General features: G+C 37.2%; 1 protein-coding gene and 2 long non-coding RNA genes across 8 annotated transcripts in view; 1 reads left to right on the top strand and 2 right to left on the bottom strand.

Moving 5' to 3' along the window:
* Positions 1 to 2,520: 2,520 nt before the first annotated feature.
* LOC146481784 (uncharacterized) lies at positions 2,521 to 5,421 on the bottom strand. The gene is made up of 2 exons (XR_014864351.1): positions 5,382 to 5,421; positions 2,521 to 4,349 (listed from the first exon to the last, which is right to left on the bottom strand). It is a non-coding gene; the product is annotated as an uncharacterized LOC146481784 (long non-coding RNA).
* Positions 5,422 to 5,425: 4 nt separating this feature from the next.
* On the bottom strand, positions 5,426 to 21,794 carry LOC146481783 (uncharacterized). Its single transcript, XR_014864345.1, has 4 exons — positions 21,655 to 21,794; positions 21,140 to 21,317; positions 6,143 to 6,243; positions 5,426 to 5,499 (listed from the first exon to the last, which is right to left on the bottom strand). It is a non-coding gene; the product is annotated as an uncharacterized LOC146481783 (long non-coding RNA).
* The window catches only part of LOC146481780 (uncharacterized), a 44,925-nt gene continuing 30,268 nt past the window's right edge, over positions 8,448 to 23,104 (top strand). For 3 of the 6 annotated variants that reach the window (XR_014864315.1, XR_014864316.1, XM_085107817.1), the window contains exons 1-4: positions 8,449 to 8,661; positions 18,110 to 18,323; positions 18,443 to 18,476; positions 21,664 to 22,305. Coding sequence is in view for 4 of the 6 variants with exons in the window: in XM_085107817.1 (XP_084963943.1) it covers positions 18,273 to 18,323; positions 18,443 to 18,476; positions 21,664 to 22,305 (727 nt within the window). In the remaining 2 variants the exon portion in view is untranslated. Of the gene's footprint in view, positions 8,662 to 11,567; positions 11,728 to 14,422; positions 14,636 to 18,109; positions 18,324 to 18,442; positions 18,477 to 21,663; positions 22,306 to 23,104 lie in introns of those variants that run through there. The other 3 variants (XM_085107820.1, XM_085107819.1, XM_085107818.1) reach the window with 3 other exon arrangements.

Here is a 23,104-nt window from a genome sequence, read left to right as displayed (position 1 = left end):
TCTTCGTTTTTGCTAGGGGATCATGAATAATCGGGGCGAAAATGGTAGGAAATGCAAAATTTTGTAAAGAAATTCTCAGTTAAATTTTCTGTTTGCGGAATAAATTGCTGTTTGAAATTTAACGTTATTGTACAAAGATACTATGAAGGTTTTTGACATCTTAGAACGGCTGTCACCAGGAAACCGAATGTGATTATACGCATTCAAGTCTGTTTTAGGCCATAAAACTGATTGTATAAACTGCCTTTAATTTGAAAAGCAGTGTTCAGTTCAATAACTAGATATATGACGAGAACGTTTCAAGCTATATTTTTTTTTTTTTTTTATTTATTTAATACAATATTTATCCAGGGGCATCCAATTTAGCAGAGCTAGTTTAAATGGAGCCCTGACACAGCACAAGACAAAACACAAAACATTGAAACAAAAAAAAAAGCAAATAAAAAACTAGACAAATAATTAAGTTATAAATGCAGCATGTACCGCGGGCGTTACTGCTTAAGGTGGCACTTTAGTTTGGTTTTAAATTTACTGAACGCCACTACCTGTCTAATGGTTCTCGGGATGGTGTTATAAGTTCGAGCACCGTTTATTCTGAAGCTCCCCTGATATTTAGCAGTTTTTGCGAAGGGAGGGCGCAACAAATCACGGCTTCTGGTGTTATAGTCATGGTAAAGATGCGCGTGCCTAAACTCTGAAAGTAAGTACGAAGGCGCTATTCCGTGAAGACATTTATGGACTAAAAGGCATTTGAGATAATTTCTGCGCGCTTGTAGGTTGGGCCAACCAAGTGTTGATTTTAATTCCTCAGCCCCGACTGATCGACCTTCAATAATGCATGCAGCACGTCTATTTAGCTTATCTAGGTAATCTTTGCTTCCAGCCCCACAACTGTCCCAGACAGGCGAACAGTAATCAAATAATGGCAAAACTATAGTATTGTACTGTGTATTGTACTGTGTATTTCCCGCAATGTTTGCCTCGCATCGAACGCTATTTATCTAGAGTAAAGGAGAATTAACTTCGATAACTTTTAATTCTGGGTTAATGTGCACACAGCTTGCAAACAGCATTGGCCGGGCTTAACTCAGGCGGTTCGTTTAACTGATCGCAATGGAGTAACGAAATTAAGTCTAATGTTAAGTCTGGTATCATTGATTGTATTTCAGGTATCATTTTCTTAAAAGAATAGAAAGAAAGTGGTGTCCTGTCTTGGAGGGTAACGACAGCCACTCTCTCGCTTCTGCATGGCTTGTCCTAGTTTCTATCGACTTTTCCCCTACTTTAAAACGTTGTCCTGAGTTATCGCAGTTTATTGAACATATGAAATAAATTTCAGTTAATCAACAACTCTTGTTTTTATTTTGAGCTATGAGCTTTGCCAAAACATCCAATCACTGACCTCAGGATGACCACACCTGAGAATTCCGAAAACTATCCAATCAGAATGAGCTTTGCCATCTCGATATCTGCTTGCTAAATTCGTTCACTGCCTTTTGTTAGACTTTTGTTCTCACACGAGTGCATCATTTTTCTCGGATTATTTTCTGTTCCCTCCCACCCGCCCAAAGTTCTTGCTGGCTCACACTTTTCAATAATATAGCTTGCCTAGGGGCTTGTTCAGACATCTGGATATTGTCAAATGAACACTTAAATCCTAGAGCAATTCAGTGTTATATTGTTTGTTCCTGTTCATTAGCGTTAAAATTACTTGAATGAACATTTAAATCTTCGAAAGGATATGTACCACACCTAGGTTGGTGTTGATAGATAAGTTAGTTGTTAGAATGAACAATAGAAATCTTAGAGCAACTAAGTACTTCACCTAGGTTTATGTATGTTAACTATTCAAATGAACATTAATTTTAATGTTTAATTAGTTTCCTAGTCCAGTAATAAACGCGTAAGATTTTGATTCCCAAGTTATATTGTCAATTTATAGCATTACCTCTTTGTAAGTTGTGTTTAAGGTGTTTAAATAAACATGGGAATGATGATGAAGTGCTCCTCTCGTCAGACTTTTACAACAACAACAACAACGACTACAATTTATTTTTACAAACTCAGATATAAGTTGCTTGTCCCGCAAATAGCCACAAAGCTAGTCGAGGCGAGACAAGGACGAGTACGACTCAATTTCTAGAGACCCATCTCCCTCCAATCCCTACCCCCCTGGAGTTAGGTTAGTGGAGGCCCACTCCCTCCAATCAGAGAGGAGGCCCAACTCCCTCCTCTCTACCCAGGAACGCTCATGGTGACCCTGAGAGAAGGCCAACTCCCTCTTCCTCTCCCATCGTGTGCATCCCCTTGGGCTGTAGGTCTTGTTTTCTTGATACTCAAGGGGTTAAAATATTAATTGAGCACTTTGTCACCCACTTCCAGCCACACAAAGTCGTTGTTGTCCTTATTTTAAGAGTAAACAAGGGGAAGTTGATTAACAAAAACTTTACTTTTCTTCATTGCTGATTTGACAATAGTGTCTTTTATTGATTGTTACAATCATTTACAAGACAATTAAGCAATTTTACAATAACTGTTTTAATTGTTGAAGACTACAAACAATAAAGTTGTTACAACATTTCCAACCCCTTTGCTTACTCGAGTGTAATAATTAACTTGTAGATACAGTGCAGTATATCCAAGAAAACTAAATAAATGACGAATTGAAAAGTAAAAAAATTCCACAATTGCAACTAAAGTTTGATTGCAAGTCAAACTAATCTGTGTTTTTGAAATTTTTGAGACGATTCGAAACTGTCGACAACAAAAACAAACAGTTTTTAAAAGGTGTTTCAAGTTTTTGAAAGTTAAGTTTTTGCTTCTAGTAAACTGTGAAACATTCTAACAGCAATCGCGAAAACATTAGAGTTTAAGGACGGTGCCTACTTTTGTTACTGCGCATACGTTCTGCGCATCTCGAGATACTCGGGTTTCCTATGGGTGGTGCCTACTAATACAGGGATATTTTTGCGCGGTTTAAAACTATGCGGAGAAAGCAGAACTTAGCAAGTGCCCTTGGTATCCAAAAAAAAAATTTGGGGCAACCATGCATTTTTCAGAGATAATAAAGCTCCAATTTGGAAAAACAAAAACGCTAAAAAATGCGTGGTAACCAACAAGTTTCTTTTTGGATTTCAATAGCCCTTGCTAAGATCTGCATTCCCCGCATAGTCATAAGCCACACAAAAATACTTCAGTATTAGTAGGCACCGTCCTTAACTACAAACTTGAAAAGTTCGCAGTCCAACAGTAATGTTTACTCGATCACCATCTTTGCGTGAAAGTAATATTACCAAAACTTGAAATATCTTTAAACCGTGAAAAATGCTACGATAAAACTATTGAAAATTTGTTCTGGTTTTGGACAAGTGCACGATACAAGGCTTGCAATAAGAAACAGAACACGATGAATACTTGAAAATTTTTGACTGATCCGAAAGCATCTGTTCACTGAGTTCTAATTTTTAAAATGTTCGAACTAAACCTCAGTTTTTGGTCACATTAGAGAAATTTCTGTAGACAGAATTAAAAGAAAATTAAATCTATTATACTGGAAAACATACACTGGCTGTATTGCGAGATTTGCTTCGTGCGCGATCCCTAAGTGCGTTGGCTTTTCAACGGCACTTCAAAACAGTTCCAAAAATGCAAAAAGAATCGTATCCACATCCAAATTTGATACCTAAAGCCTGGTTTTCACTAGCGACACAAGCACAAACGCAAGCATAAGAATGCTTTTTTCACCATGAAAATGGCCTCGACGCAAGCATAAGCACAAGGATCAAAATTTTTCCTTTTCTTATGCTTGTGTCGCGTTCGTTTTTACTTGACATAAAACTTTTATGCTTGTGCTTGCACCTGTGCTTGTGTCGCGTTCGTTTTTACTCGACATAAAACTCTTATGCTCGTGCTTGCGCCTGTACTTGTGTCGCGTTTGTTTTCACTCGACATAAAACTCTTATGCTTGTGCTTACGTCGCTAGTGAAAACCAGGGTTAAAAGCGGAATCGAATTTTGCAGATTGACTCAATGTGAGGTATAATTACAAGTGCCCCGTAAACTAAGCGTGCTCTAAAAACTATGCACTGCCAAATCAGCCACAGTTTCAAGAGCATCGTAATTCAAAGATCAGTTCCGAAGCTTGTAATGTGTTAAATGACTTGATTGAAATCGAAATTTCTTGAACTTAAAATAGCTTGGCACTATTTTGTACTGGAACTTCTTGTTTGCGATCTAAAGGACAATAGATATGATATTTACGGTGATGTAAGCAGGCTTTCTTCCTTCCTTTCCTCTCTTCATCTCTTGTTAGCCCCACTGTGCGAAATCCAACTTGAGTTGGCCGAACAACTGAAAGAAATAAAGATCTCAAAATAAATGACATGAATCATAAACATTTTTTTTAAAAATAAAGTTTTGAGAAATACGTGGAACCATCTTGCAATTTTTAAACATTTTACCACTGTTCAGGAAACTATAAAAAATCGCAGCCTCGCGTTTATATGTAAGCAAACATGAGGAAAATCGCGCCAAAAACCGCGTAAACTGGCAATACGCTTGTCCAAAAGGGACAAAATATCAAGATTTATTTATTTACATCAAGTTTCATATATCAATGTTAAGGTTAGTAACCATATGTTAAGATTTGCATATGTCTGCAACAAGATTTAAATACACATATCAAGATTCGCACGCGAGTACATCACGTATAATAAATATTCATCAAGTTTCGAATATAGACACCAAACTTCGCATGTTCGCATACCTACATCAAGATACGTTTATACACGACAACATTCCCATGTACACAGTAAGGGACCAATTTTTTAAATGAAAATTGCAGATAAATGACACGCGTCCCTTTTGGACAAGCATATGACAACGTAAGATTTTGATTATAGTCAATGTTTTTCCGCGCAAAAAAGTGATTTTAATGATTTTCCAAGTGAGAACTTGGGACACGTTTAGAATACAAACAAAGTTTCATTCACGAAAGCAATACTCGACTTTTTGAACTGATTTGAAGGGATTTGAACTAAAAAGTAAAGTTTTGGACTAAAACAGTAAGATTTGTACAAGAAAAGTAAAGTTTTGGACTAAAACAGTAGCATTTGCACTGAAAAAGTAAAGTTTTTGACTGGAAAAGTAGGATTTGCACTGAAAAATTAGGATTTGTACTGAAAAAGTAACGTTTTGGACTAAAACAGCAGGATTTACACTAAAAAAGGTAACGTTGTGGACTGAAAAAAAAAACAATTTGCACTCAAATATAAAGTTTGGGCTGAAAGAGTAGAATTTGTCATGAAAAAGTAACGTTTTGGACTGAAAAGTAGGATTTGAAATTAGTTAGCACAAATCAGGGTAGTGAAATTATTGTCTTACCTCAAAGGAAGCACTTTCGGCATGCATGTGTCAAGTCAGCTTTGAAAAAAAAAAAAAAAAAAACCATCAGGTTTCTTCGCTTTTTTTTGTACAGAACTTCCGTGCCGATGTGTAATGCCTGTTTCAATAAAGAGCCAATGAAAAAATTGACTAAGATGCATTTTATATAGAACATGCCTTCTTTTAATGGTTGCTTGGAAACAACAAGTATAGATTTACCTAGCCTGCGAGCAAGCTCTCGGGGAAGGGGAGGGGCGGAGAGCTTGCTCGCAGGCTAAGATTTATCACATTTGAACCAATACTGAATAACTTGATATCCGCGCGCTTCGCACGAAATCTACAGGCACGTAACAACAGAAAGAAAGAAAGAAAGAAAGAAAGAAAGAAAGAAAGAAAGAAAGAAAGAAAGAAAGAAAGAAAGAAAGAAAGAAAGAAAGAAAGAAAGAAAGAAAGAAAAGAAAGAAGTGAGTTTTGATGGTAATTCGCACATTTAATTTGTCGTTCGAAATCAGCTTCAGCTTAGAGAACTATTATTATTTTGAGCTTTGCTCTTTTATAAGATGCTGATCCTTGAACTGTGAAAATTGATGGCTGACAATAATTGCAGCTTACATTAATCGCCGCGCAATCCCACAAGAAAAATCTGAAATAATCATTTCACAATTCTGATAAATTAAAAATCAAATTTCCCTCCAATTTATTTATTATGTCAGCCATTATTTTTAACTGAGTCTATTTTAATACTATTTCTAAGCGCTTACCATAATAACGTTTTCTTCTGGTCTAATTTCTACAGCTTGTCCAATGAATTCTTCGCCGTGATTTCAACTTCTTTCGTAGTGTATTCCCTGACTAAGCTTTCCTGAAAAGATATGGTTAAAAATTAACTAAAGTTGTTGTTAAGTAAGCACACTCCAAATTATACAAACTACAGTCCTAATCAACTGGGTTTAAAGACACAAATGTTTGGTTTATCAACAGAGTTAAAGTGTGGCCACCGTAAAGAGATTCGAGTGCTGACTTTCCAAATGTTAACACTCGAATCTCTTTACTATTACTTCGCTCTGAGGAAGGGCTAACGCTAAAGGAGAGGAGAGGAGAGGAAAAGGGAGGGGGGAGGACAGGGGAGGACAGGGGAGGAGAGGGGAGGGGAGAGGAGAGGAGAGAAGAGGAGAGGAGAGGAGAGGAGAGGAGAAGAGAGAAGAGGAGAGGGGAGGGGAGAGAAGGGAAGGGGAGAGGAGAGGAGAGGAGAGGGGAGGAGAGAAGAGGGGAGGGGAGGGGAGAGGAGAGGAGAGAAGAGGAAAGGGGAGGGGAGTGAAGAGGAGGGAAGGGGAGAGGAGAGGGGAGGAGAGGGGAGGGAAGAGGAGAGGAGAGGAGAGGGGAGGGAAGAGCAGAGGAGAAGAGAGAAGAGAAGAGAAGAGGAGATAAGGGGAGGGGAGAGGAGAGGAGAAGAGAGACGAGGGGAGGGTCTACAACTGCCCTTGTCTCTACACTTTGAGGAACCATTTTGGTCACAACTCGGGGCACAAAGCGGCGCTACCAAGGGCCATTTCAGCCCACCGTGGGACTCAAAATTTAGCATTGGGGTTCACTTTGGACATTAAAATTAGAACTATTTTTACTGTTATGTAACAGACTCAAATTAGCCCCCAGAAACCATTTCAGCCCCCTCTAATGTCTTTGGCTTCATTTAGCCAAATTAGCCATTTAGCCAAATTAGCCCTTGCACTGTACTGTACCTATTGAAACGGACCCAGTTTGGGGGCTAAAAGAGATCTTTTGAATTTACAGTGTAGAGAGAAGAAACGCTTTAAATATTAGATTAGGATTAAAATTAGAAAATCTTCGACAATTTTCCGATAGTTTCTGAAAACTGTCTCAATGCTCTTTGAACATTTCGACCATTTCAATGAAAATTTCCCATGATTGCCAAAGACGCAAATAAAAAACACAGTGCCTTAAAGAAATGTTCTCGTGACAAGCCTTACGTTTTTTAAAAGCTCCTACTGATAAAAGGCAATTTCGGTATCGTGTACTAATTTGGTATAAACCAATCGAACGCAACTTCCTCACCGGCAAAAATTCAAGAACGTAACGATTTCAATAGCTATTTTCGAAGATTCTCGCAAATTTTCGCAGTTAGGTGGTTTTGACCATTTTTTGTACTGTTCTGAAAATTGTTGAAGCATTCCGAAAAATCCTGAGAAAGAAGATGTTCAGTCCTCGATCCAGTTCAATTTGACTTAGCTAACTGTAGAAGACTGTGAGGAAAGCCAGAGGATTACTGTGTATACGACACATGAGACACCACAAAATTTGCAACAGCCTTCAAGGGTTCCGATTGGAAAAGATTGTAAAGAGACCGCAAAGAGATATGATAAAGTGTTGCCGTAGTGAGATCGTTAAGAGCCATAAAAGATGTTAAAGATATAGACTGAAATTGTAGAGAGATCGCACAGATGTCGCAAGATTGTAAAGATACGGTATAGCGATCTTAACAGCCTCAGTTTCAGGGGCTATAAGAAACAACTTGCTGTAATAACGTTTAAAAGCCGTTTCAGCATATTTTAACTCCTTTCCTTAAATTTGATAAAATAAGGTCGCCCGACTATATTCAATCAAAATGGAAGCTAGCGACACGTTTTCAAATATTACTTTCATTTTAGTGCTGCTAATAATTTACCAGTGCTATATTCATGTATATTGACTTGATAGCTTTGGCGAAATGAATAGCTTTTATCAAATATAATCTCCCGCTTCTCGTTAAGACAAATACGAGGATTGGCTATAAGTAATCGAGTCTCAATTATGATACATTGGTGACAAAGTTAATTATGTCTACAAATAAAACAGAGATATGGCATGCACGCAAACTTACACGAAAAAAAAAATCTCGCATCTTGAGAACTTTAAATTATCGATGGAGTTCTTCGGTAAGAAAATGAATTAAAATGAGTTGTTACAATTTCAGAATGATTTTCATACCACATTATTATGACGTCAATTGAGTTGCTATGGAAAAGTATGGCTCAGAAATTAATGGTAATGCTATCTTCTCGTTTGCGCGTTCAATAATTAGTTTTTAACTGTAATACGCCCGCCTCGCATATGCCAAGGCCAAAACGAATTCGATCGCCTCTTTAAATTAAATCTTTGATGCTATGAGTATGATCGCGACAGTGATACACTAAAACAACCACTGTAGAGTTCAAAGTTTCGTTGTAGCGTTATTCGCGTCAGGAACGTAAATCAAAGGAAAACGCGTATTTTAAGCTCAGAGGTAAGAGGCACAGAAAGTTTTAGTACCTAAGCTTAGAGCAGTTGATATTGTTGGTATTTTCAAGTCGATGTGAAAAAATTTTACACTTTATATGTGGGTAAAGAAATTTTATATTTGTTTCTAATCATAATGTTAAGATAAAACGAACTGGGAACGGGAATATCATGCTGCGATTGTTTCAAATAATATCTTGGCCTTCTAAAGTACAATTTCCAAAACGACTTTGAAGTAAGAGATTGAGGTAGAAATACGAATTCACGCCATGCTGACAAAACTAGAACGCAGTAATGTGCGTTTTTATTTTAAGTGTCGCAACAAAGTCAGACGTAATGACTACCTTAGTTTGTCCGAACGAAAAGTAACAAACGTCTACTCTACTCATAGCACTAATTGCAAAGCTGCTTCAGAGTTCAAGAATTATTGACGCAGCAGTGTGAATTTACTGTGATCTAAATTCAAACATTGCTTCCGTTTCGTTCGCTTTCTTCCAGGTTTCAAAACCTCGCAACTGAATTTAAAATTAGGTATACCTATTATTTGCACAGACAGAAGAAGCAACAAAAAAATTGTGTTTTTTTTTTACAAAAACGAAGGTAGAGATTTGTTGGCACGCACCGTTGTTTCCAATCTCAACGCCAGTGTACGAATTATACCCCATAGTTGCCACAGAATTTTTCATGCTGCGCCTTTGAAAAAACCACCTGTCATACGTTTGTTTTCGTTTGAAATTCTTCTACTACATCTCCAGCTCTTGCTTTGCATTTTATCAACGATAACGATTATTCACACATTCTAAAGAGACTAGATTCAGAAAGGTAGCAGATACCCATTAAAGATTTCCTCAGAACCGCACTGATAACCGGAACGATTAAACATGACTCTAAAGTATATAAATCGATATACAAAAAGGAGCACAATCTTCACAATATTCGTATGCAGAAAAACAAACTGCGATTTTTTTTTTCACGAAAATTTCCTTAATCACACATATTCTATTACGTTGTCACTACAACCGGAGTATGGGTAGCTAAAAATACGACTCTGTTAGTGGTTTAAATATCATATACAAATATTTATTTTCTCAAACCTTTGTCCGAGATATTTGTTTTTGAAATCCCAAATTAAGTTTAACGGTTACTATACACTGATATATACCGCAATTAGTTTTATTTGCTCCATGCTGACTCCTTCATTGTTTTAAAATCTCTTTTAAACAGACCGTGATCTTAAAATACTAACTTAGGTTTTTGTCAAAATTGTCCTATACAGTAAACAATTTCAGTCGAAACGCAATTGAACGTCAATAATTTTAAATCTACAAATCGTTACGTTGTTGAAATTTTCCCGGTGAGGAAGTTGTGTTTGATTGGTTTATACCAAACAAGTATATGATACCGAAATTACCTTTTATCTGGAACTGCTTTTAAAAAACGTAAAGCTTGTCACGTACACATTTCTTTAAGGTACTATGTTTTTTATTTGCGTCTTTCTCCACTCCAAAGGATACTTTGATATTCTCGTGCAGTCATAACCAATTGAAGGGAAAAGAGAAAATAACCCAAGAAGATGGTTGGAGAGACCAAAACGAAGCTACCGGCGTGTGAGAACGGAGGAAGATGGGAGCAGAACACTGGCGCTCTGTTTCCCCCATGTCTAGTTTCTATTACTCTTCGATTTTCTGACGGAGTCTCCGGGGTGGAGACAGACTCGGCCCGACGTTTTGTATTGACTCGGGTTTTGCTCCAAAGTAATTAACCACCAAGGAGGCAAAAGGTTTTCAAAAAATAGGGATATTTAGAAGAGTACGAGATTGAATACGAGATCGACTTCCAAATTTCAAACACGTAATGTCGCTCTCCTTATGCTTCCTAGCAGAGAAGGAGAATCTAGAAATAAGATGGTGGTGTCACAGGTGAATAGGGACCTTCAGATCAGAGAACGAGTACCGCTTTAAAATTTCAAATCAGCCACATCCCTAGAACTCTCCCTCCTTCCCGTTGTTTACCAGCAGATACCCTTGAAACAAGATTGGTTTAACAATTGATTATCTAAACCACGCAAACTACATTTGAAAAGTCGTCCTCGTACTCATTCTCGTATTCGTATTCACATTTGAAAATTATAGATAGAGACCAAAATTGGGTCGGTCGGACGATGGTTAACGAAAAATTTTCTAGGGGATGGATTCGTATGACAGCAAAATTAATGAGATGAAAAATGTCGCAACACAAATCAGATACTAAAAGCTAAACTATAATTAGGAACAACTTACAAACGTATGGCATCTAACAGTAACCTTAAAATGCAGGAAATCACGCAAGCAAACTTCGTCCGTTTTTTTGTGGTGAACAACGACAAACGTTCTTGATTAATTTACTTCAGTTGAGGAAGCTCTGAAGAAGCAGAAAATAACAAACTCTCTTTTCCTTCTATCTGCTCTTTTTATAACAAGGGGGGGGGGGGAAGGGGGGGATTAAGTCGTACATAATTTCTGATAGTTCAGGAAATGGATAACAGTTAAATTCACTCCTTCATTTGGAATTTCTTCCAACATGAATTTCATTTTCCAACCTCTCCCCTCACGGTAGTTGTTTCACAGTCCCTTGGCAATAGTAAGTTATTAATTCAAAATTTACATGAAAAAGTATCTTTGAAACTGGAGTTATTGTGTACTTTAAAAATTAATTTGTTTAAAAGTGTCAGTTATCGCCACGCGTTTTAAGAGAGATTTTGCATTAAGATGCGCTGTTATTAAGTACCTCACGTTTACAAGCGATATTGTTACAAAAGGTAGTGCCTCTGAATGCTATCGAAATTCCGTCATTTTAAAAACTGCTGAGTGCCACACAAAGAGTAACTGCTAATTCATCTCTCTGCTCAGTTATCGCCACACGTTTTAAGAAAGATTATACATTAAGATGCGCTGTTATTAAGTTCCTCACGTTTACAAGCGATATTGTTACATAAGGTATTGCCTATGAATACTATCAAGTTGTTCGTCATTTTCAAAACTGCTGAGTGCCACAAAAAGAGCTGAGTAACTGTTAATTCGTCTGTCTGCTCAAGGTATGGCATAACATTGGATTGTATTTTGAACGTTAGCTCGAAAAGTAATAGTTTATAATCAGAGGTTAAGAGTGTTGACGGGTCTGCACGACTCCTGCAGTTCGCCAAAAAACGATTGCTCCTAAAGCCTTTATAGCTTAGCTCTGCTCAATGATGTTAATCTTGTCATGAAGGGAAAAACTCAAATATACTGAATGGAAATTTTCTTAAAGAAGCATTGCAGAGAGAAAATCCTATGGTACATGTAGTTTGCAGTCCTGCTACAAGCACCCCAAACCAACAGACCATAAGAAGGGTAAGACGAATCACCCTAAGTACGAACGATATTCTCTAGCCTGGCCTTTTAAAATATATGGAACAGAACCTCAATATAACGATACCAATACAACGATATCAATACCTCGATACAACGATACCAATACCTCGATAAAACCAATCAACTTCCCTAGTGCCTTAGCACTTCGGTAAATCGCGGTTTCACTGTAAAGTGATGGCAGTCATTCCTTTGCAGAATCCGTGAACTTTTTAGAGACTGTACAGGTCGTATTGAACTGTGTAAGTAGTTCAGGGACACCCAATGAGACATTTAAGCAAAATATTTAAAATGTTGTCTCTTTTGTCCCCAGATCGTTTGGTTGCCTTTCAAACGCATATCTATGTAATCTAACACAGTTGATCTGTTCGGATGCTTTTGCTGAAGATTTAAGTTACAACATGTTGTAGGAAATGGAATCTTATTCCACGAATTTACGAGTTGTTGTTGGTTTTAAGAAAAAGCTATCTGACCTTATATCCATTTTGCTCTGTTGGGGAGCAGGGATGGCGCAGTGGTGAGAGCACTCGCCTCCCACTAATGTGGCCCGGGTTGGATTCCCGGACTCGGCGTCATATGTGAGTTGAGTTTGTTGTTGGTTCTCATCCTTGCTCCGAGAGGATTTTCTCTGGGTACTCCGGTTTTCCCCTCTCCTCAAAAACCAACACTTCTAAATTCCAATTCGATCTGGAACGTTAAGTGTCCTCAATTAGTGCTCTGCGCTAAAGGCATTGACACTTAAAAAAAGTGATTTTTTATTTTTTTTTCTCCAAGAACAAAAGGAATAGTGTTCTAGTGTTTTTAGTTGATATTTTTGCAGAAGAAAACTTCAGATTTTCTTTACAACTAAAACCGAATTTCTGAAACTGACTAAAGGATCACAAGGCTCTAGAAGCGGAGTTTCACTGTCAAATGCCCGAAAAAGCAAACATCAACTTCGAACGTGTCTGTAAGAGCTACCTTCGGGTTTCTTACGTTAATAATTAAATCTGTGGAAGTCATTACCACTAAAAAATTCTCTTATCTTGCAGTCATGGAAATTATTTATACTATACAATTCTAGCAGCGTAAAGAGTGACGCAGAATATAAGATTTTGTCCTAGATAAGCGATGTTTTAAAGAGACTCATTTAAAACCTGAAAAGTCTAAACCTCCACCACAATCTGAATTTCAGTAACTTGAACCTTGGAAAAGTTTCATTTTTTTTTTGTAATACAAACGGTGACGAGGGAATTTTCAGAAATGTCGTGGAAAGAATTCAACTTTGTTCTAAAATATAAATGAGGCATACTGGCAAAATAAGATTAGAAAGTAATGAATGTAAACAAAGAGAAGCAAAAAGTGAATTAATGGACATCCTCCAGCTAAACTGATGTCATAAATTGAGACCTCTAATGGACTTTCCAGACATAAGTCTGAGTTACGTTCAACAGCAAACAGTCAGTGGGCCGCTGAAATGTATTCTTGGAATTAATGATTCGCCCAAAGGCTACTACATTAGTTTTCCCACACAGCGACATTTAGATCTTAGCAGTATGCAGGAAGTTTGTCACATGAACCTCGTTTAATGGCCTTAGCTCCCACGAGTCTCCTGTAGCTCAGTGGTAGATTCGACCCCTGCTGGGTGAACTCGAATTTTCTTTTCCGAGAATGCCTGTGTCAGTAACTGAAAAAATACGTCTAGCGTTAAGTTTTCTTTTTTATATATATTTCACTCTCTTTGGCATTGTCCTCCTCTGTCGAAAATAAAGAGTGTTACGATATATTTTGTTTACAATAACATTAATCTTTGTCTTACCGATTCAGCTCAAAATATCATATCGTCTGTCTCACTTTTCTTTTAGACAAACGATTAATTTTGAGCTTTCATTTCAAACCACGATTACTAACACGTTTCATGAGCTTAGCTCATATATACCTTAACAATGAAAAAACGAAACACTACTCACTAACAAAGAAAAGAATAATAACGAAGAGATAAACAGATACAACAACCGTTCGAGAATTTCTTTGGACGAAATCTGTGCACTTAAATTCGATTTCTCTCCTGCAAATGAACCTGTATTTTCCCAAGAAGACCGTTCTAAAGATGCTCACTGGTAGGCTTGTATCAATGAGTAAACTACGTTTACTATATTCTAGAAAGTGAATAACGAAGCGAAGTTTTTAGTATATCTGAATAAAGCAAACCTTCTTTGCTGTGAGAAGAGGGATTTTTATGAACTATTCATTAAAGAATAAAATTATGGTTTATTTATTTCATGTGTACAATATCAATTCCTTGAAGCGATGCCAATCAGAACTCATGAAATATTACAGACAGTTTCCTTTCTTTTCTTGCAATCATATTTTAATAATTTTATGAAAAACACGACACTTACAAAAATTCCTCAAGGTCTTGTTCCATGTTTGCTAGATGGAAAGATATACAAAGTAACTCTTTCACTCCCAGCAGCCAATCTTGAGTCGGACGATGTGCCTCTACTGAACTTTACACTTATGGATGAAATCCTAACATAATCTGTGACCACATGAAGTAACTGAATGAAAGCTATCGAGTGGTGTTTTCCGATGCTGTTCGTCAAGCTGTACAAGGTGATTCTAAATTTTGACTCCGTGCATGAAGTCCTATAGCCTCTGAAAAGGCTCCCAAGTGGGGTGTAGGGCGAAAAAAATGGCCGAGCCGGGCGAGCGGAGCGCAGTATGGCGGCTAGAAATCATTACCTGTGACCATTCAAATGAAAGCTACTGAGCAGTACTTTCCTGTGGTGCTGTTTATTTTGCTGTACAAGGTGGTTCTAACTATTGAGTCTGTGGATGAAATCTTTAAGTGTGACCATTCAAATGAAAGCTACTGAGCAGTACTTTCCTGTGGTGCTGTTTACTATGCTGTACAAGGTGATTTTAAATTTTGAGTCTATGGATGAAATCCTGGAGTGTGACCATTCAAATGAAAGCTACTTAGCATTATTTTCACTCACGTGATTTGTTCTCTCGCGTGGTGATCGTTCGTTACGCGTCGTGATTGTAGCACGTGCAAACTGTAAACCGTTGGATAAGCGTTTGCTTATTTGTCATTTTTAAACCGACGAAGGCCGAAGATTTTCGGCCGAAACGTCTTGTTAAGTTTTTATAAACGTTTGGTTTTTAACGTTTTACAAGTCAGTGTCATACACATTTTAGATGACATCATGTCCATTCCTGATTGCAATTTCAGAATATTTCAGTATTTTCCTGTGGTGTTATTTATTATGCTGTACATGGTTGCTGTATTGTAATTGTTTAGTCTGTGGATAAAATTCTAAAATGTAACCATGCATTTGAAATACAAATATTAAATACAAAATACTAAAATACTGAAATGGAAAGACTTGCTCAGATATCGTATTAAAATGTTACGAGACAGCACTGCTTGTTTTAGCTTCTAGTAGCGTTAAAAGAATGGGTTGGGCTGACTAAAAAGGAGAAAAGTTTTCCATGAATAGTTTACATTTAACAAGTGTAATATCTTGTAGATGACAAAATTTATCAAGTTTTTCCCTCACGTCTCTTTGTTAAAAAAAAAAAAAAACTGGCAAAGCAAGGAATTGTTTAATTAGGAAACTTGTGAAGGAAAAATTCGACGAGAAGCCAATCTTGCGGTTCTAACGAAGACATAATTATCCGGGCAAAAAATTTTAGAACAGGTGTTGTGTTTTAGACAAAATTCGTTGACAAGTTTATCCTAGACAAGTCTCCTTGTTGAAAAACTGACTTGGTTAAGACGTTGCTCGTGTGCAAGATCTCTTACGTTAACAAATGATGTTTTTTTTTCTAAATTTTTTCAATGATTCAAGTTTAGGAAAAGCAATTCTTAGCTTCTTCCCCACAACCTCATTAATCCTAAGATAAATAATGGTTTTATTTCACGTCAGAGAATGAAAACAACAAAATCCAATAATAATTGCTGAGACTTGAATAACAAGCTAAAATCCGTGCTTCAGTGAGTGCGTAACTCGGGCAAAAGCAACTATTCCATTATTCAACATAAAGAAAACTGCAAAACTTTACCCATCGTATTGCTAGCGAGCAAAAACCTTCAAGGCAAGAAAAACACATATTTGTTTTTCAAGAGAAAGCAAATGTTTTCACATTAATTATAATTCAGATTCAAATTTAATCATTTCGAGAAAATTAAAAGGAGGTGTAAACATTGAATTATTCACGTCGTGGATTACTGCAAGAGAAAATAACGCTGAATTTCGTTTAGTACCATAATAATTACATACAGAGTTTTATCTAAAACACCGTAGTTTTTGCTAAAACAACGTTTTAAAGTTTAATCATTGTTACATTTTTATTTATTGAAACAAACGAAAGATATAATTCCGAATCTTCGTTTTCCCAACAAAATGTAGCCAAGAGCTTTTTTTAATCCTGTGGTGCTGTTTATTATGCTGTACAAGGTGCATCTAACTTTTTAGTCTGGGAATAAAATCCTAAAGTGTGGACTTAAATAAAAGCTACTGAGCAGCACTTTCCTGTAGTGCTGTTTATTATTCTGTACAAGGTGGTTCTAACGTTTGAGTCTGTGGATGAAATCATTAAGTGTGACCATTCAAATGAAAGCTACCGAGCAGTACTTTCCTGTGGTGCTGCTTATTATGCTGTACAAGGTGGTTCTAACTTTTGAGTCTGTAGATCAAATCCTCAAGTTTGACCATCCAAATGAAAGCTACTGAGAAGTACTTTTCTGTAGTGCTGTTCATTATTCTGAACAAGGTGGCTCTAACTTTATTGTTTTTGGATGAAATCCTAAAGTGTGACCATTCAAATGAATTCCAAAGCTACTGAACAGTACTTTCCTGTGGCGATGTTTGCTTTTCGACATGTTTCAAAATGAAATTTGTTATCTGTGTGTCTTGTTTGTTGTTTTCCTGGGCGTTATTGGAAGTAAGCCATTTTTAGCAGCGAGGAAGTAACACTTAATTCGGTTTCTTTTCTGTCATCAACCAAAAGTAATGATTGCAAAGTAAGGCAAATGTCCTCCAATCGAATTGACCATTGGATTTTCCCTCTCCCCCTTTTAGGCGCCTGAAGAACAGGCTATTATTTTCCGGTCATTTCTAGCAGGAAACAGCGGTCAAAACAAAAGCAGACTTACGAAAACATGCATATATTTTATGAGCGATAAACACATTGAAAAACTCGGTTGAAAAAATGAGCGCGTTTTGTTTGACATATTCTCTTACAACATTTACCCCGGCTTAAATGTGACAGTTGCCAAAAGCAACTGTAATCACGTGTATTTGAATAAATTTTTGATAAGGAAATGTAGATTTGACCATGCATGGTCAACCTCAATTTTTGTTTTTTTCCAAAAAAGAAAACTATTTAGGATATATCTTCGTTAAGATTATTGAAACTCTTGATTCTAGAAGTTCCGTAATCATTTCTATTTTAATCTTTCAATAGCATCTCGGCAAAAAATAAGGTTCGGTGAATGATTTAAATTCCCACAATCTCCCTTAATTTTCAACGAATCATGTTATGAGAATTAGCATGAACGATTACAGTTTAAGGATAGCTAGTTTTTCCGTAATCGTATCCTGCGAAAGCCTTTAGTCGAATTTAGCTTTCTGTAGAATTCCTTATTCAAGGAAATTGAAATGAAATTTGTCGGTTGCTGCTACTTTAAACCTTCGATAACATTACACTACTTGCGAAATTCGTAATGGAACCTATAGGGTACCCTAACAAGTAAATGTTGAATAATTGCGGTTTAGTGAATTTTACATTAGTACTAACAGAGCACTCTTCCCCATTCTAGGGGTTTCCCGTGGGGGGAGTTTCTGTAACACACTAATGACAACTATATAACCACATTCTTGGCGCGGTTTACGTTAAAACTTCTTGCGTTTGGCTAACGAACTAACAAATTCGGTCATTTATCGTTTTAATCTCTCCAAACACCCTTGGCACAAATTTTCAAAAGTTCGGCTTTAGCGTATTACCGCTCGGTGAAATAATTATCTGTCAATTATCAATTATTAACAAGAACTTTTTTATTCCGTTGTACTTTGAATACAGATCTTGAGTACCATAGAGATGTTGCTAGATGGCTCTTGTACGTGTTGGAGAATACGAGGACAGTGGGTTGATAAATTGCGACGATGCTAGCAAGGCATGTAGTCAACCGCTGCATGGCTAAACTAAACTAAAGCTTATTTTCTGCTTTAGCTTAGTCAAGGAGATGGTTGGTCGAAAGGTTTCTATCTTCGCAATTCTTGGCATTTTATTCCAGGTTTGTAAAATTTCTCATCGGTAGTTTTCAGGCGTTGACTTTGAATATTATATTGATACGTTTCTCAGTCAGCATTTCTTAGCTCTCTCTTCGTTTCTTTCTCGTATGTTATCGTCCAGTTCTTTGGGATAGCAAACGGAATCAATATTACAGGTATGAATTCTTCAAGCTAATATGTTTAAAAGCTAGTCAATTAACTTTGTCTTAAAAATACAATTAAGAACAGCTCAAAATATGTCGGTTTTGCTCACTCTCGTATCTTCATACGTTTAAAAGCCGACTGTATATTTCCTTTATTCTTGACAACGCAAACTAGAACTTCAAACGAAGCCATTTTCTCATTCCCAATCGATCTTTCGACTGCATCAAAAACAAATATTTGTAATTCAGTTGATTAAAATCCCATTGATGCTACACCAAGACTGACCTATTAATATACAATTCGCTCTTCACTACATTGTACATCAGAGAAAATTATCACCTAAGATGTGAATTATAATTTTCTGCCGAGTAGCTACAACACCTAAATTTGCATTTTCAAGTGCTATAACCCCTATCTTAAACTCAAGTCACACGACTGCTCGTATGATAAATCCCATGTCAAACTGCTTTAAGGAGATCCGTGATTTTTATACCCTTGTAGAAGCCTGTAAATTTATTTATCTTTCTTGACCAAGCTTATTGAGGCTTACATTCTGCAAAATGCAACTCAAACCTTTGTATTCAACCGTGCTGGTAATTACTCGATCGGTTTCAAAGTACAGTTCACGACAGGTGTAAAACACATGCTTACACTAACACATCATTGGGGGTCAGAAACATGGTAAAAATTACCCTTCACATCTCACGTTTCACAAAATTGCAACACACTCAGTATTTATTTCTCCCGGAAGTCTATAAAGTGCTTTTGTTCGGGGGAGATGGAAAATGGTCGAGTGTTTTCTACCGAGCTCTGAGTATTTTAGCGTCCAACTGCCTACATTCCTATTGAGTTCTCTTTAAAGACCTGTATACAACCTGCCGTTCTAGAAACCACCAAAAAACAAAATAAAAACGAAAAAAAAAAAACTCATCCTTTGTACAATGTTTATAAATCTTCTACAATCCAAACTTTAAACTAACAAACTCATTTTCAATACTAACAATAAGACACGTTTAAAACATACGTAAAACAAACCTCTATAGACTTAAATCACTAAAGTCACAAGATCTGATTTTCTTTATTAAAACCTCAACTAATTAGACATGTTTTCTAGTAACCAGTTTCATTCTTTTAAAAACCACAAAAAATGCGTTATCTTTGTATGTTGTTTTTTACCATAATACACCTCAACTATCCAACGAGTGTAAGTGTCATACTGTTCTCTTGAAATTAACAACTTTCCTCACCATTCCAAATTTTTGGTTATGTGCCAAGAAAAGGATTATCACAAAGGCTTATGTTGGGTTATTTCAAGATTAGCTAAAACTAGAGTGTAAACAAATTAAGGTCCTTGTTGAATGTTATCTTAATCTTGTTTTCAGTAGATAAGTTCATTACTGCATGCTTCAAAGCATTAGCTATGTATCGTTACCTTAGTTAATGGCCAGGGGTATAAAACGACAAAGAACGAAAGAAAAACATTATTTACAGATACAACTCGAAACGACAGCTTATTCGCATTTCTGTGCCCTCGCATCTAATTCATGCGACAGATAAAACTGCCAAAACCTCGAAAAATCAACCCAAAAACCAAACAAACAAGTGCAACACTGCTCTTTGAAAGGTGAATGGAATAAAAGTCAAACAATGTGCAGACTGGATTCTTATTTATAACTTGAATTGTAGTCGACACAACTCAGTCGAATGAGAAGCATGAATTAAGCTTAAGAAAACAGATCCGCAAAGCGTGCATGTGCTAACTGCCGCCTCAATTTTTACCGGTTACAAAAAATACTTTAATTGCTCAACGTGTTCAATTATGAGCATGGATATATGATTTACATGAAAGCAGACCCAGATATCGAATGATGATGGATCAAAGAGATTAAAATTAACTCTGCGGTGTATGTTAAAGTGATAAAGTGAACCCGTGAATTTCCCTATTGAGGTTAGCCCTTGTAAGGATCCTCGATAAGGAAATAGGAGACCACAAGAAGCCGATGGAAAAGGCGTCCATTCTCGCAGGTTAGAGGAGAGAACAACTAACGATTTCAGAGGAAGAAAACGGGATGGAATAATGACTTGAAAGTGCGGTGTTTATTCCATCATACAAAATCTACCAATAATGCTTTTATTTTGTAGATACGTACTATACAAGAGTCAGGTGTCTTAAAGCGCATTCCTTTGTGACTATTCCGTTTATTCCTATTCCGGGTTAGGAATGAACACACATTTGACTCTTGTAAAGTGTGTAGTATATATTAGGAATGAGCGAATTAGATGAATAAGGTTTACCAAAATAACACATATTCTGAAAATGGAGGAGGTGACCTGAGAACCAGCCCTTGGAATAGTCTGGATCCGACTTCCAGAGGTCACTTTTAAGGACGCCATATTGCTTTTACCGAGGAACAGCCCACCCACAATCTTTCCGCCAAACTTTTCGCAAAAGGAGGCATATTCCGCGCATTCCTTATAAACCGTGTTCACTCCGTTCATTCTGGTATTTGGAGCAGAATAAACAAAATGCTATTCCGTTCATTCCGAAAACGGAAAAGGTTCTGCAAGAACATGATTACCAACTATTCCGAACATTCCTGTTCCGGAAGAGTTCCAAAAGAATGCGCCCTTAGAAATGAGTTGGATGTCTAATTGATTTTGCAACGTTTGTTACCTGTAATGTGTCTACTCAGCGAATATTATGTCTTCCAAACCGGCACTGGTTAACCATCATCCTCGAGCTCACTCAAGGCCCATCATAGTTCCCCGCTTTCTCGTTCGCCTCCATGGAGTAAAATCTCCCTGTTTTCCTCTTTACTGTATCAGGTCCGCCATGCAGTCACTGTTCGAGTCTACGAGACAAACACATAGCTGTTTCAATTAATTACCAACTTAAATTTAATTATCACCAATGTAAACAAATGTTTTTGTTTGGAGCGTTGGGTTATGCATTGGGTACCGGCACATGCGTTATTTTGTCATTCTACTCTGGAATAAACTTAAAACGCAAGAGCATTGCCAGTGTTAAGCTAATTTTCAAAAAACCATTGTTTTCTGACGATTTCATTGCCGTCGTCGTCGTTGCCATTGCTTAAGGACCCTAACGTTACATAGAAATCATCTTGAATAGATTTACAATGGTTTTGAAACTACCACCTTAAACACAAACACTTTACGTTGATGTTTTACCTTTCACAGGGGACGATCCATGGTACCAACAGGCAAGTCACTATTGGCCTTTCAACACCTTACAGGACCGCAGAGTTGTAGACCAGCGGGGCACCACTAGCGTACCAGCCTACAGCAAAAACGGACTTCAACTGGACGGTTGGATAGGGAGCTGGGCCGACTTGGGGAACGTTTCATACCACTGCATTAGCAACCCGGATGTATGTAAGACTGGCTTTACGGTGACGTTTTGGTTGCGAATGAATGACAGGCAGACAGAGGGCATCATTATGCAGATAGCATCTGATTTGCGGGCGGTGGGAACGACAGTTGAAATAAACGGTGATGTTTTTGGTGTCCATGTGAATAGCCCCACCATCCAGCGAAATGTGGAAGTGAACTGGACTTATTCCAGCTGGGTTTTTGTAACGCTGATTTGGAACAAAGTAGAAAATAAGATAGATGTGTTATTAAACTGTAGCTCATTACCCTACGTCAAGGACACAGTTAAACAAAGTTACAGGTTTGCGCCAGTACCTCCGTATCATACTCTTATTCTTGGGGCGAGTATTGCCCGCTTGAGAAGCACAAAAATGGCTATTGACGAGTTAGCACTCTGGAATGGCGTCTTGTCGAAAGAGGACCTCCGCTACATTATGGAGTCTAAGGCAGGTAAAATACAAACAAACTTTCTCGTTGAAAGTGAAATATATGAAATTCATACATTGAACTGCGAAAGAAAGGAAGAATAAGTGAACGATCATCAATCGCAGTTATGTACACAACTTGCGGTTAGCAGTTTGAAAAGAAAGCCTGACAAAAATTTCACGCTTGAACGGGATTCGAACTCATGACCTTTCATGTCATCACCTTTACGGGTATATTACGAATTTACAAAATTACTAGCTCCCAGTTGGCTTGATAACTCAGTTGCTAGAGCACTGCACCGGCTTCACAGATGTCATGGGTTCTAATCCCGTTTAAGTCTGAAATTCATTTTTTTTTTCAGGCTTTCTTTTCGCAGTTGCTTAAGTTGCATACATGACTGCGATTGGCGTTGACTTATTCAGACTTTCTTATTGTAGTATAGTTGCATTTCCATTACTACATTTAATTTACTGTGGATTTTGTGAGTTGGATTAATAGGCACATTTAACACTGAGCAAACTAAGTAATAAATCAAACGCGAGGAAGAGTGTTTTCGCCGATTTCCAAACACCAAGAAGTAGGTTGGAAAAACGAGGCGCAGCCGAGTTTTTTTTTTTTTTTTTTTTGACCAACTTCGAGGTGATTGGAAAAAGGAGGAAACACTCTTTCGAGTGTTTGATATAGCTTCTCAAACTATTGATAATTCTTGGAGAAATTCGAAGCAAAAGTTCACAAAATTTTATGATAATTGAAATCACATTTTTAAACCTTCTTCACGGTAGTGATTTGCTTTGTTTTGGCTTGATGAATTATTAATGAGTTT

Source organism: Pavona decussata, unplaced genomic scaffold (assembly GCF_977016875.1).
Source record: "Pavona decussata unplaced genomic scaffold, jaPavDecu1.1 SCAFFOLD_48, whole genome shotgun sequence".
NCBI classification, from domain to species: Eukaryota; Metazoa; Cnidaria; class Anthozoa; order Scleractinia; family Agariciidae; genus Pavona; species Pavona decussata.
The sequence above is the reverse complement of the archived record's forward strand: the minus strand, read 5'-3'. Positions and strand labels throughout refer to the sequence as shown.